The sequence below is a fragment of the Xenopus tropicalis genome, chromosome 1 (genome assembly GCF_000004195.4).
Source record: "Xenopus tropicalis strain Nigerian chromosome 1, UCB_Xtro_10.0, whole genome shotgun sequence".
Taxonomy (NCBI): Eukaryota; Metazoa; Chordata; class Amphibia; order Anura; family Pipidae; genus Xenopus; species Xenopus tropicalis.
Genome location: NC_030677.2, coordinates 113,960,912 through 113,976,481, shown reverse-complemented (window position 1 = coordinate 113,976,481; position 15,570 = coordinate 113,960,912). Strand labels below are relative to the sequence as shown.

Genomic DNA, 15,570 nt, shown 5'->3' with positions numbered 1-15,570 from the left:
TTCAGATAACGTTCAGATAATTCGTTCAGATAATGTTATACAGGTATGGTATTCCTTATACACTTTTATACAAAAAGCTCCAAATTATGGCAAGGCCATCTCCCAATGACTCCATTTTAAGAAAATAATTAAAATTTTTCAGTACAATTTCCTATCTCTTTGTAGTACTGTATTAAAACAGTACCTTGTATTTAATCTGCATGATAATCTTATCTGGCTGTTTCTGGAACATAACATAAAAAGGTAAGAAATAGCCATAAATTGGGCATACCACAACTGCACTAATCAATAGTTTATATCATGTTCAAAGCAAGCATTTAATAGTTTATAATGATATAACTCCATTTAACCTGCATATATTACTAAAGAGTATCATGGCATCAAGCCTAGTGTCCCCATATGTATTTATGCCCGATGTGAATATTTGTTTCCCCTTCATAAGGCATACCCCAGCAAATATTCAAGTGTTATAATTGTTATAAGTGTTATAATTGTTGTTACTGTCATGTGTTTGGGTTGTTAGGCAATAGGCGTATTTCCTTATTTTAATGTGTTTGACTTTATTGATTAGTATCCTCAATTACTTCCACTCTCACTTGTAAAATTACTGTATATGTTAGTGTGTTGTTTTTGCAACCCTTAGAGACTCACTACTAACATGGAACAGGTGGACTTTATTATTATACTGTTCACTAGATCACCATTGGGAAAACACTGAGTTTGTGTTTCTGATATTACAAAGATAATTAAAAATGCAGCTCCCCATACAAAATAAAGCTATAGCCACTAATCTCCTCTTTAACTGACACTATTTTATTCTGGCTATAATAAAGGATGGGGCCCCAATGGGGCAATGATTGCAACGAATTATATATTCAGATGGATAGTATAGTATGGTAAAGAAGCAATTTACAGTTTTACAGGAACACCATGGGGAAATTGTTCATGAAAGCACTCAGAAATGAATATTGTTTAACAATTGCTAGACATGGTACTGGTAGTACATAGTTCTGTTGTTCCTAATTCTTGGGACCTAGGGTTTTCCAGGTTTGGGCTTTTTTTATAATTGTATCATCAGACCTTAAATCTACTAAAAACATGTAAATATTAAATAAATGCAGTATAATTATTTTGCCACTAAAATGGGTTTATTACAGAGAAAAAGTATTTACTTGCTTAAAATGGACTCTGTGGGAGATAACTTTCCTGTAACTCAGAAATATCTGGACATTGGGTTTCCAGATAAAACGATCTCAAACCTATGTACATATGTATATGAACAGTAGTTACTCAAACTGTTTACAGATTTACAGGTTTACAGGTTTACAGGTTGTTCAGTAAGTGAGATAACTGTCCACCCTCATCCTTTCTGTAGTATCGAAAGGTGCCCATACATGTGAAGATCCGCTCTCTTGGCGAGGTCGCTAAGTGAGCGTATATTCTCCCGATATCCCCACCTACGGGTGGGCAATATGGGGAAAAATGTAGGCAAATTCGATCATTTGGCCCTGAGACCAAATGATCGAATTATAATGGCAGCAATGGGGCAACCGCTTCGGGGACCGCATTAATGAGCTGACTAAATCTTTTAACCTGCCTGATCGATATCTGGCCAATTTCAGGCCAGATATCAGTCAGCATTCCCCTCGTTCCTGCCTCTACACGGGCCGATAAGCTGCCGAATCGGTCTAAGGGACCAATATCAGCAGCTACAATCGGCCCGTGTATGGCCACCATAAGACCTTTGTAAGATCTTGTAAGAATGGGGAAAAAACATCCTGGATATCAGTTTAGGTGCAATAATGCTCTGATCAAGCATAATTAACCAATGGTTGTACTCCAATCAGCACTATAGTTTTGTATGCATAAATGCACATTTTTATTCATAGTATTTTAATTCAAAGCTAAATTATGACCAAGTGAGGCCCTGGATAGGCAAACTACCTGGACTATACTAGCAAGCTGAAATGTGTGTTCTACACCACTTATTTTTCTTCCAGAACTAATTTACCTAGTACAAATGGGACTGTCTGGTATTGATAGTGCCCTAAGCAGAAGCCTAGAGAGCCTTGCATGTAATGTCGCTCTGAATGAATTTGAACAGGCATAGGGTGAGTGCTTCAACAGGGTAAATAAATAAATAATACGCTTATAATAAGCTATTCACAGTTTGTGTGACAAGTATTACAATGAGAAGTGGAGGTCCCTTCCCACTGTGCACACAATCTAAGTGCTAAGCAACCTGTAGATTCCCAATATTATGATTTCTAATGTTACACAGAGAGCTAAAAAACACTGTGTGTGCCATATAGTGTGCAGAGTCAAAGGTGGAGCCTGTGCACTTATGGTTGTTTTAAAATAAATACAAAGGTTGCAGCATGTGTACATTGCTAGTTTATTAGCTTTTTCTGTCTGGCGCAAGATTCAGCACAGCTAAATATACTGCACTATATCTGAGTAATTATTTGCTAAAAGCCATTAGCAGTTCAGGGTGATATTTTCCAAGGATCTCACATAGAGATAGAGGCCATTTTGTCACCCTCTGTTTACGTCTTACACTGCTTTCTCACTTCCATTTCCCAGAGGTCAGTTGTTGTTTAACAGCAAATATGTAGGAGACAGCAAAAAGGTACTTTATCAGGAGAATAGATTGCAGTAGAACAAAAAGGTCACTACTCCCAACTCTAGAATTTAACAGCAGTCGAACATCTTGCAAATGTTATTCTGCACAGTAACTTTCTCTATAACCACTAGAATTGATTTTTTTTAAAGCAAAAAGAATGTGTGAATGGTGCTGGAGAGCAGAAATGTCCTCAGCTGGATGCAAACAAACCTAAACATCACAATGTGCAATATTAAAGCGCCTGTTGGAGTGGTGCAAAATTTACCACCATTATATAGGCCAAAACCCATAGTTGAGATGCAATGTTACCTCTAAGCTATGTGCTTGTGCATCACACACAAATTTTGAGACCAGCACACACAATAAATTGTTGTGCACATGCGTGCCCACACAAAGAAGAAATTAGAGGCCCTGCTTCTGCCTCCAGCAGCCTTTATTTATAGGCGCGAGCTGCTCTGTGTGCTCCCTTCATGATGTCAGAAATGGGACAGGTCTGTAACTTGAGGTGGCTTGCTGGGCCGGGTGTGGTTTATGATCAGGTGAATTAGGGTTGGGCGCAGGTTGGCTTTTTGTTTCCCACTAGTTGAAATGCCTCCTCTGAAATTATAAATAGCATTTCATTATTTGTGAGTCTGGATCAGTCTGGTAGAACTCTACCTGCCTTAAGGTGGCCACACACGTGGCGATTTTAGATCTTTCATGCGACCATCACATGAAAGATCGTACAACCCGCCACTAACCATTTAGGGCTGAAACGGCAGATAAGGAGGTAGAAACAATAGGATTTCTACCTCCGTCTGCCGATTCAGCCCCGAAGACAGATTTTGCTCAGGCGCCTTCTATGGCGCCTGATCAAAATCTTTTAACCTGGCCGATCGGTGAGTCGACCGATATCAGCAGCATCCTGTGATATCGGTTGACTCGCCGACTTGACAAAAACGGGGTTTCGTACGATATTATCGGTGAGTGTATGGCCAGCTAAATACCGACAGAAAAATTTAATGAAGGAGGGATAGGGCCCCTAGTTCCATTAAAAGAAAACCTTAAGAATACAGTATACAATGGCCTATTTTGTGGCAACAGTTCTGGAAAAAGCTTTTTCTTGTTTCAGCACAATAATTCTGCATGCACAAATGAAGGTAACCATGGTATAGGAGTTTTATCTTGGCATTCTCTGTGTGCTATTTTATTAGTTTTAGTAACAGTTCCTACTTCTAACCACACTTCAACTTGTTTGTCTTAGCTCTGTTGTTTGATCTTGCCTGTTATAAACCTTTTTTGTCCTCTAGTGAAAATCAGTCTCTTTTATACCAGGCCTCTAGCCTACTTAATTATGCCTATTTCTGGATGCAAACAGTGTATCTGCTTCCTTCCTTTTTCCTTATTTCATGACACCCTACGTACACCTGATCCTAGATTTGTATGCAGCTTTATAGTACCAGAGGGTTCAGTCCACAATCATAACATGCCTGGCAAAAAGGTTTTGATGCAAGGCCCCTTAGTGAACATTAAATCCCAAATAAATTTTTTTTTTTTTTTTTTTTTAAGAATGGAAAAGGAAGGAATTTTGTCCCCCTCTTTAACAAATTAGAGAGGCCTCAAATAGGTTTTTATGCCTTCTTCTGGATCAGACTTGATGGACATGTGTCTTTTTTCAACCTAACTTACTATGTTATCATGTATGTAAAAATGTGCATTTTTTTTGATTCCCTATGACTTATAAGTTGGGCATACATGTAAAGAGCGACTTATTTTGCAGGGTGACTGAATGAGTGAATCTTTATCGAATTGACTATTCACATGCTGATCCAGATTGTATAAATGCAAAAGGGCTGAATGTTTTTTTCTCAGTTTTTCATATTGCCCTGAGGCCCCTAACAGTTAAGTACTATATGTAGATAAGTGCACTTGTTTATAGAAGGTGAGAAAAACAGAAAACAATTATGATGGCAAGGGAAAGCTAGGAAATTCTGACTGCCGGGAAGAGGGCTTGAAACTTCCAACCAATGCGCATGATTAACCCTTTGAACTTCAGGAATTTACAGTCATGGGCAACCAGGCAATTAACCCTTGTGATGCTTTCTGGAAAATAACAAGTGCAGCTCTTGAAGGATTTTACAGCACTGCTCACAGTGCAGAAATCTGTTTCTATAGATTTGTTGCCATGGAAATTCCTGCTCATCTCTTGTGATATTTCATATCTACACCATATCTAACCATTTTAACCCATTTTTAGCATTAATAAGTTTAACAATGCACCCACAAACAAGCACAACAGTGCCAAATATGTGTATTTCTAGAAAAATCTCATTTGTGGTCAATGATTTTCTTTTCAGGACAGAAACCACCAATAAAAAGGGTCTCTGGAGAATGAATCTGGTGTTATTTCTAATAAAGGGAGAGAAAAAAATCCTGCTGTTACCTAAAATTAATAGAAAAAAAGAGGAATAAAAGATACAGGTGTATTGTAATGTTATCATATAGCCAAAAGGGAATCATGAGCTCTGTCTTATCTTAATAGCTTTTCAGTCATTTTCTGAGTTTTAAAAATATATATTGCATAGTTGCCAGCTGCCCCTAAGTTCCAGAGGGCAATCGCTCAGTGCCTGTCCTATTGTGCATGTAGTTATTGAAAATGGGTGCTATAACATTGTGGTACTGGTATAACCATAACTCTCACCCTTGCCATGAATGGTAGGTGTTGACTAATATGGGTCAAGTTCTGATTTGGTGCAAAAGCCCTGCAACAACCTGTCCCTTGAAATGATTTCTAAATATTGGGATGATTGTATCTGACCTGTGTCACTTTGCTGAACAATGCACGAAACAGCAAAAATTTTAAACTCACAAGAGTCAAAGGAGCCAATTCACTAAAGGTAGATAAAATGAGCACTATTTATAGCATGTGTTAAAAATTTTATTGCTTCTTATTTTTTGCGACTTAACACTAGATTCACTAAAAGGACAGGCGTCATAATTAAGACGCAATGTTTTTTGCGTTATTTAACTCGCGATGAGAGATTTTCTTGTGTTATTGCCCACTGCATGCGTTATTTCCTGTCACGCACAATATATTTCACCGCGTGCGATATTAGCGCACAATATTACGCACATAACCATTACTTTCTGAAAACTACTGTTCTGAAAATGACCGTTTCCCTGCAAACTGGAGGATGCATCACTCTAGGGCCAACATATACTTGAAAAAATCCCACTGTAAACTCCATGATGTGTTGCCAAAAGCTCACGAACCACAATTTTCTTTAAGTACCGCCTACCCCAAGTAGGTGTTAATCTTTGCACAGACTAATGCGATATTTAGTGTGTGTAACGCTTCATATGCTTTTGTAAATCATGTGTTAGGTACTATTTCTATTCGCCAATTAATGCAATGCAAAATTACTTTGATGAATTGGTATTTATTTATTGCATGCTTTTTCACGCAAAAAAGCATGCGATAAGCGATATCGACATTTAGTGAATCGGCCCCACTGGATGTTTTCTCATTGCAACTTTTTTTTTTCTTTACCATGCTTCTTTTTGCGGCCATTGACTTTATGGGTGTTTTTTCATGGCAGAAAATTTTCACTCATCACAATTAGCATCCATGACATTGCTCATATAAAGTACATGTATAGAGTAGTAGTTTTCCTTCCGACTAGTACAGGAGAAATATCATTATTAGTCTTTATTGTGATGAAAATTAAAAACACACAACAGTATCAAAAACATTATCATAGTCACATAGACTATCTTGTGTCTTTAGGACTTCTCTCTACCTCTAGGATCTTAAATGTTCTAGTGCTGCTTCTTATTGTCCTTTTTTGAAGCTTAAAATACAAATTACATATTTTAAAAAATCCACTCTAGCTGTAGTTTTTTAATACATCTGATCCTGATCCTGACATGTACATGTTGGAATCTGCTCAATTTTACTGATTGACCTTCAATCGAACATTTTTTAGAGTACAATCATTTGCTCTGGCATACAGTCTAGAACTTGTAGAATAGGTTTATTAAACATACAGTACACTTTAATTGGCGCTTTAATTAAACAGATTTCAAAATATGAAATGTTTGCATGTACAAAATCTGTGCTAACAAAGACCTTTTTATGTTATGAAAGCTGTAAATGAACATAGAACAGTGTGGCCTAATAACATACTTGCCCCATAAAATAGTACAGTCCAGGGGTGGGCAAAGGCAACTAGGTTCCCTTGGTAACCTGGCAGGACACCTTACCCCTGCAACCTAGCACCCCCCACATGCATGCATGTCTGAAGTAGCACAGGAACGCACGCCGGGACGTTCGCACAAAGACTTTGCATTGTGGGGAGGGGGGGGTGAAGGGTTTGCCGCGCTAGACAAGCCACAGGGGAAAGAGAGCACTTATGAGGGGTAGGCAGGACATGTACCTGCCTGGTGCTGACCCTCATTGTTGTGCCCTAGGCAGGCCTCTTCTGCCTACCCTTAGTTCTGGCCCTGGTACAGCCCGGTCATACACATTTAACTCATTTGGTTTAGTCACCAAAAGTACAGATCTAATTTTGCTGCCCATGTAGTGGTAAAATTACCTCTGTTCAGACAATTGCCCAACAATTTTAAACCAGCCTAATTTATATCTGTCTCATTCCCAACAAGATATTGGTTTGAAAGGCCTTTGTTTGGGTTCTGTAAAATAAGCTTTCACCTTGGTGTGGAACATTTGGGTTGTTAGCTAGTATCAGCCCATATATAGCCAGCTTAAAGAGACCCCCACCTCCAAAATCTATTTCCCCAGCAAACAGATTGTAAATCTTCCCAGCACCAGCCTGGGATAAATATAGGCAACATTTTGCACCCATGGACCGAAAAGGCATTCCACTGACAACAATAGGAGTCACCGGTGGAAAGCCCTTCGCATCGCTTCAGTAACCTGTCGCTTCAGTAACCTGTCACTTCAGTAACCTGTCATGCAAAGTTTCCTCCTGCAGGCAACTTTGTGCGACTTTGGATCAGGGCCGGAACTAGGGGTAAGCAGAAGAGGCGATTGGGGGGCGCCAGACAGAAGCCTCTCCTGCCCACTTCTCTAGTCTGTGCTTCGTTGCGCTTCGTATCGCACCCCCCCGCGCGCCAAACTGCGCATGCGCACCAAACACAAAAGGGGGGGGTCGGGGGGTGCAATACGAAGCGATGCGCAGGGGAGAGGTGGCCGACCGGGTTGCCTAGGGCGCCTGGTCGGCTCGGCCCGCCCCTGCTTTGGATTAGAAGGGCTTTCCACCAGCGACTCCCATTGTTGCCGGTGGAAAGCCTTGTAATAGTGGTTAGTCGCCCGCGATAGCAGGGATCTATCAGGGGCAACTCAATCGCTCCATGGGACATCAGCCTTAAGAATGTTCAATGGTTCAATAGTTATTTGTAACTGTAATTGACTTTAAAAGCAATATATGTCTGTTTACATTCTTTGCTCTTCAGCCTCCTGAAACAATGTTGCATACCAGCTGATCAAAGCCACCTGACATCTGTTACATTGTTTTAAGAGTCAGACCTAGAGAACAGAAAGGAATAAACAGATACAGTTTTCAGCTAAAATGACACCACAGTTCACTAAAAATCTTATACCTTGGAAAGTCTATTAAAAGTAAAAAAAAAGTAAAATAAACAGTTTTTGGGTAGCGTAGCCTTTAAAGCTGGATGGCACCTGTATAGCAGGTTGACAATTCCAACAATATCAATGTACTATGGATATAGGTTGGTTTGTGGATCAGCCATCTTTGAATATCTAATCTTGATGAACCATATGTACCAGTGAACAGTTTATTGGCAGATAGAAAGTAAAGAGGAACCACAGATCCCATTCACTTACTGCTGTTCAGCCCCAACACATATACCAGTTATGGTCCCTTATACAGGATCCATCTGTTCAGCCCCCTGGACAATTAGTTAGATACTTTGTGCAAATGTGCCTGGTATAGCACCTTAAGTCTCTGTCTTTTGTATGTTCCAGAGCAGCTGTATTTGCCCTTCTCTCTCAAAACCTTTATTCTAGAAAGGGAGCGTCTGGCTTCAGTATACTGGTACATTTTAATAATGTCATATCTGCCAGGGTCCTGTACCAAGGCACAGTAATGTTCCAAGTGCCCTTACCTCTTAAGAAGTCTATGACCCTGAAAGTAGGGGCTGTTCTAACTATACAATGACATGCTCATACAGATGTCAAAGCACAGATGGCAAGATTCTAAAAGTTAAAATGCAGCTAGTCTAATTAGGTTTCCTGATCATCCCCAGCCTCTGGGCCTTAGTAATGTTACTAGGGTCAATAAGGCCTATGTTAAACAGAGTGCAAGGGGCTATTTACTTAATAGATATGCAAGTCATTAAATGTTTAACAATAAATTTATCAGATTGTAAAGCAAACAATGGTCTGGATGTAGAATTACTGAAAAGGGCATTTTTTTAAGTGTCAGTTCTTTTGTTAAATTAGTCCTATAATAAGTAATAGCCGAACTCCTTTGTCCTTGTGTACATCCAGTATACTGTGGGGTCAGTCGCATTAATTCACTCTTCTATTTTGCTAAAATCAGCTCATCTCATTCATCACTTGAAGCTAGGGAGTGGGGGACATTCCAGTTAACCCTTTCTGCATTTGAGGGGCACACGGCCCAAAAATATTTACACTACATAGACGGGGCTCTTCGTGAGACTAAAACATTGAGTAATAAACCTTCCTTTTTTGCATTATATTTTTTTAAGCTATCCAGTCATATGCGTGCTGTATTTGGCCTGATAGATAGGTAGATTATTTCATTCATAAGGATCTACAGTAAGCCAAGAATTGAGCTGAAACAGTTTTGATGAAATCTTAAATAATCTTAAATAATCTGAACTCATCTAAAATAAGTTCAGAATCACTACCTTGGGAAAGTCTATCACTTTCCAGTAAAGCCAAATTTAGAAATAGACCATACTGCAGAGCAATTTATTCCTTGCATTACACAACAACCGAGCTACTGTCAGAGGGTTATCCCTGCACAGCTGGAATACAATACATCACAGAGCCCTTGTGCCTCCCCTGATAATTTTCCATGGCTTCCAACGTGAACACACCATAAGGCAGATTCATGAGAAAAACCCTCTTAGATGTTGTGTTAGTACATGTATATGCACAAGAAATTGAGATACGCATAATTTTGTATATACATAATATAAAGTAAGTCATTTTAGATCAAATTGAATGCTGGATCAGACATGAATAGCCCCTGCTCACTGAGCTTAATATTCATACTCAGTGCTGAAGTATACAGAGATTAAGGGCAATGGCACACTGGGTATTGTAATCACCACTTATGCAATCCAAAGGCCATTACCCACTATGGTTTGTTTCCCATTGGAAGGAATGCCATGCTGGACTTGTGCTAGCCTCATTTACCATAGCCCCAGTAGTAATACAGGAGTGCAAGTACTTTTTAGTACCTTTTTCTTATGGGAACTAAACCTACAATTCAAGATGGATTTCTCAGCTGGCATTCATGCAGGCTTGACATACTTGTTGTGATTCTCATTTTTTTTTTCAGCAGAAAGCAATCTGCTATTTTATTGCTGGTACTGTTCCTTAGAAAACCTGCAGTGACAAAACATGATGATGTTTCTAGATAACATTTCTCAAAGTGACTTTCAAGCCAACTGATAAGGTACACAGTTATCATTAGGAATCAAACCATAGCCTCATTCACCCAGAGGGCAGTGACTTATGCTGGACACATGCACAGAATTAAATGGTTATCCAGTGTTTCTAATCTATTTGTGTTTTTTCATATAAATGACCATATCCCCAAAGGCTTGGCTCTTGGCCAACAATTTGGTGAGCATAATGCTATCCTATGATAGTCATTCGATCCAAACAAAGAGTTCAGGCGGCCAACTTATCCCATTAATGTGTGTGTGGGGTCACTGGCCAACAGGAAGTTACAAATGTAATACAACATCCCTCTTCCCATGTAATCAAGTCATCTGACCAAAGTGGCAGCAGATTGGATCAGGAAAACCTGTCCATTAAGATGTTCGGCCATTTCACAACTAATTCGGAACCTTGACCCATAAGCTCACCGATCATATTACAAGTAAATCAACCTGTGAGTTACCAGTTGTGTGTGTTTGTATCCTTTTGAAAGAAAAAATCAATATACTGTTAGATCGGGCAAACTTCAAATAAAAACCCAATTGTAAAGGCTTGTATTGAGAGGGGATATACATATATGTTTTAATATGTATATTCAGTTCATAAATGAAAAATGCAAGGTTTGTTATTCAGTGTTACTCACAAAAACAGGGTTTTAGTGACTATTAAAAAATCTGTGTGAATGGACAGACAGAAGGTGGAATGAAAAGTAAGGGTAGGAACATGTGTCTGTATAATACATGTGGTACCACACAATGCACTTAGCATAATTATATACATAACAGAAAGCAAGAAAATCAAGGTTTTTCTTTCAGGAGTAAGTTCCAAGGCTTCAGAACTAAATCTATATGCTATATTCACATGTGTTCACACAGAGGCATAATACCTTCCAGTATGTGGATAACAAAACACAGTTAAGCACACACAGAAAGAGCGAGAGATAAGAAAAGGTGTTAGATGGTGAAACACAGATTTACAGATAGCACAAGAACAAGAGACAAAGATAACAGATAGATTATAGAAGACAGAACTATCTATCTATCTGCTATTATTTATCTGTTATCTTTGTCTCTTGTTCTCGTGATAGGTAGAAAGATATATAGACAGATAGATAGATACAAATATACAGAGAAGGGAAAAAAGACAGAAAAGATAAATACATAGACCTAAATACAAAAAATAATGGATACAGAGATAATAGATGATAGATAGATAGATAGATAGATAGATAGATAGATGATAGATAGAGAGATAGATAGATAGATAGATAGATAGATAGATAGATAGATAGATAGATAGATAGATAGATAGATAGATAGATAGATAATGGACAGATAGATAATGGATAGACAGATAGATGATAGATAGATAGATAGATAGATAGATAGATAGATAGCTAACTACTTAGATACACAGAGTGTAGGCAGTGTTTTGAGTTTTTACTAACATATTCATGGAAAGATACACAATTTAATAAACAGAAGTATACTCAATTCAATATGTCAGAGATAAATTCCATTTCCAATCCCTCCAAGCAGTCTGGCCGTTAAGACATGTTGGTATACCTAATTCCCATATGCTATTATAATGGGCCACTTCAGTTCTGTAGTTCCTATTTCTTCTAACCCCCCTATTAATTTTAGTAGGACTGCCAATGGGATTTTAATGTCCCACCTGCTCCACATGAAGAAAAGACAGAGTGACAAATGCAAATGATATTGGTTTTCTGCTGAATGGCTTTCTCCCCAGACTCTTAATGCATAAAAATGGCATACATGTGTGTACACTCTATCTTGCTAAATGTGAAGTCAGCTTATATATTCTAAACAGACATCTCAGAATGAAATGTCAATTACCAAGGAAAAAAGAATTTGAACTCCTTTGTGTTGCAGAGTATTACTGAAGACCAATGAGGAGCCTAAACCGTTAATCCTGCACAAGGTTAACCCTTATCCTGCCAGCATTTCCCTGCATCCTTAACACTGAAACAGGAGAAAGGGGATATCTTGCTATCCAAATACAATGTGACAAGCCAGAAACCCTCACATCTCCCTGCCCTTAATGAAAGCTTTAAATGATCATTAGAGTAAATAGGTTCATTAACGTGTACATTCAATGGTGCCTTCATTACTGCAGTGATTGAAAGAAAAAATGTTTAGGTACATAACCTGCCATAACTACTTACAGTTGGAACATTGCTTAATAAGTTAGAAAGACACCCTTTCCTGACTCTCCTTTTATGAGACTTTTATAAATCACCACATGGTTCTGAAATACAAGTAAGTAAACGGCATTATAATAATAAGATTAAATTACTAATGACTGATTTGCAATGATATTTTTCTTATAGGTGTCAGACTAAATATAGAAAATAAAACATCCAAATCCTTAGCTTGCTGTTCTGTTTAAAAGCTTTACTAGTAATAAAACTATAAGGGGATTACCTGAAACCTACTCCACTTTATAATATCGCAGTTATTCAACAGAATCCTATTAAAGCATCTTTGAACTAGCAATGCATCAATGGACACAGAAAGGGTTTTAAAAGAATTGCAAGCACTTATTCAACAGTAATCCCAAATAAAAAGGAATAGGCTAGGCATTAACAAGGGTACCTATTAACACAATCCCATAAATGGGAAGAGAAAAGGTTTTTGTATTACCTGCTTGGATGCTGAAGATCCATGATTAAAGTCTGTTGGAATGCATTAATTAAGCCTCTGTATAGCTGGTGGTGTTCACAAAGAGAGAGGCTTACAGCGTTGGAGAGATACAGTAATGGATGGGTTATATTATAAACCAAGAGGAAGGGTATGCATCCAGGTCTAATAAGGTACCAGAGATGAGAGAAGCTGCAGGAAAGCCAGTCTTTACAAGAGGTGTGTGCATAATTCAGAAATACAGCGTCACTACATCCTCAGTGCCCTGACACATCCACACACTAGTGTATGAGTGGGGGGTAGGATAAAAGGTTAGGGGCTGAACTTTCAGGACCCCTCAGCCTTCCCTCTAACCAATGACAATTCCATCAGGGATCAATAGAATAAGAGAAAGAACTGCTCTCTTTTACAGTCCCTTATTGGAGGTGGGTGAGAGGGGAGGATGCCTTGAATGAGCATGCGTGGGGGATTATCTGCACCCTTTATAACCACAACTAGTCTTCTGTCCAGTTGGTGCACTGCAGGGTTTGTGTTATCATGGAAATGTGTGTGACAGGTTAGAGAAATGGCTAATTATTTGAGAGTAATATGCCTTCTGCAGCACTCCAGTGATCTTAGCAGGATATGAACCAGCCGCAGCAGATTGTGTCAATTAACCATGTGTGTTCTGTATTCTTGAGGGATTTAGAAGCTTCCTGAAGTGTGCAGGTAAAAGTATCATGAGCAGAGAATGAAAAGGAATGGAAGCTTGTAGGGGATACAAAAAATGGGCTTTGACAGTAGCGCAAATGAGAAGGAGAGGAAGGAGAATGTTGTGTGAGAAGTGAATAGTAAAGGAGAGACATAAGTGATCTTTGGAGATCTTTAATGGATTGCAAGAAAGGTAATTAAATACAAATAAGAAAAATTAGTTGAGGCATATAATTAGAACACTATAAAGGCTTAAAAATCAGATAACACAGAAATCAGATAACGCAGAAAATGAAAGCTAGCTCTAAATGCAATGGGGGAGGGCTGTAGGGGTGCTTGATATGTTAATGGTTGGGGGCTTTGATACATAAAATAGTGGGTAAGAGTAACAGGGGCATGCAGGTAAGAGAATGAACAATGACATGAAGGGAAGGTGGCAGAGTGATTGAATGTGAAGGGAAGATGGGAGAGTGCTTGAACGTGAGTATAATAAGATGTAATTAAATGTAATAAGGGCATTTAATGGAAAGAGACAAAGAGTACAGCATTCAAGGGTAGAGGAAGGAGGAAAAATCTGCAACAAAGACATGTGGAAAGCACACAAACACTCTAAAATCAATATAAATTAGCTTAGAACTGTCCTTTTATTTCTTGTTCTGGATAATTTTTGCTGGCCCTTTTAGAGTTGAAAGGGTTCAGTGTATCATGCATTTCATGTGGTGTCTTTAGTTGCAGCAGTGTCAGATGTACAGGGTCATATAATCTAGCCCATATCGAGTGTCTGAGTAGCAGGTATCCCGCAGAGAAAGGGCTTTGTCCTATAGTTATTTTCCCTTTTCACTTCATCTCTAGCAAATCCTAATAACTGACCTGGTTTGGGTCTGAGAGTCCGTAGTGAAAGGGTTGCATAAGCCAAAAGGTGAAGAAAGGTTTTTTACACTAAATCCTATATTTAAATTCATAGATCCATATTCTACCTGCTGTTTTTAATCAAAAAGTTTTATTCTGCCCTGGTCTGGGTTCTGTTGCTTGGCAACTTGCACACTGTTGTGTTCAGCTTCCATTCTTATCCTGTTGCAAAACATTCAGGCCACCATTGCAAAAGAACAATGACAAGACTTTATTCTTGATAAGACATGGGTTCTCATCATTTTCTTTGTACTGTAAGCTTACCTGATATATGGAAAATATGCATTTTGCAGTAATAAAAATGCATATGCAAATCCAGACATTTCTGTAATATATTTTATTTAGATATTTGTGCAGCACCTAGAGAAATAACAATACATATAATTAGTACATGCTGCCAGCTTGCATATAAATGCATGTTTTTCTTTTTACACCGACATACCTGATTGCACAAATTGAAAGGAAGCCATGCCACTCATAAAAACCATTTCCCAAGAAAAAAAACATTCCTTAAGCTCACAATAAATAATGCAACCCTTCTCTTACCTTGTTCTATTGTAAAGTGATGGATTCTGGGACTTCCACAGTGGCTGGTGGATAGATTCTGTGGAAAGCAAAGAAGTCCCAGAATTCTATAAAGGAACAAGGTGCGGGTTGGATCACTCTGTGAGCCTAAGGGGGGAGTTGAATTTATCTGGAGTAGTAGAAAGGCCAAATGCCAGACAACAATATTTAGACTAATTTGTTATATAGTACTAAAGTTATGCAGGTCATATTCCCAAGTTTACTATTGTTTTCCAGGTCCTAGAGTTTCTTAAATTACTTGATGTTCTCATTTGGCTGAAGTTTGAGCTTCCTTAACATCTCTAAAGTATAGTTTATATAAGAGGAATTTCATATGATGGGTTTACGTGTGTTGGGTAAGTACAGAATGAAGCATTAGAAGGCTTATCCAGGCACACATGGGACACGGCATTGCATGGGTTTGATGCACACGGCATGCTTTGATCCTACTGCAAATGTCCTTCTTG

The 15,570-nt window shown here is 38.6% G+C and overlaps 1 protein-coding gene across 2 annotated transcripts in view; it reads right to left on the bottom strand.

Moving 5' to 3' along the window:
- ncan (neurocan) overlaps positions 1–13,320 on the bottom strand; it is a 90,817-nt gene extending 77,497 nt beyond the window's left edge. Inside the window, exons 1-2 of one of the 2 annotated variants that reach the window (XM_012954667.2) lie at positions 12,944–13,320; positions 12,466–12,548 (exon numbers count right to left, since the gene is read on the bottom strand). In XM_012954667.2, the coding sequence (XP_012810121.1) occupies positions 12,466–12,476 (11 nt within the window). In that variant the 5' untranslated portion in view covers positions 12,477–12,548; positions 12,944–13,320. The remainder of the gene's footprint in view (positions 1–12,465; positions 12,549–12,943) is intronic. The other variant, XM_002936332.3, reaches the window with a different exon arrangement.
- Between the last annotated feature and the right edge of the window lie 2,250 nt (positions 13,321–15,570).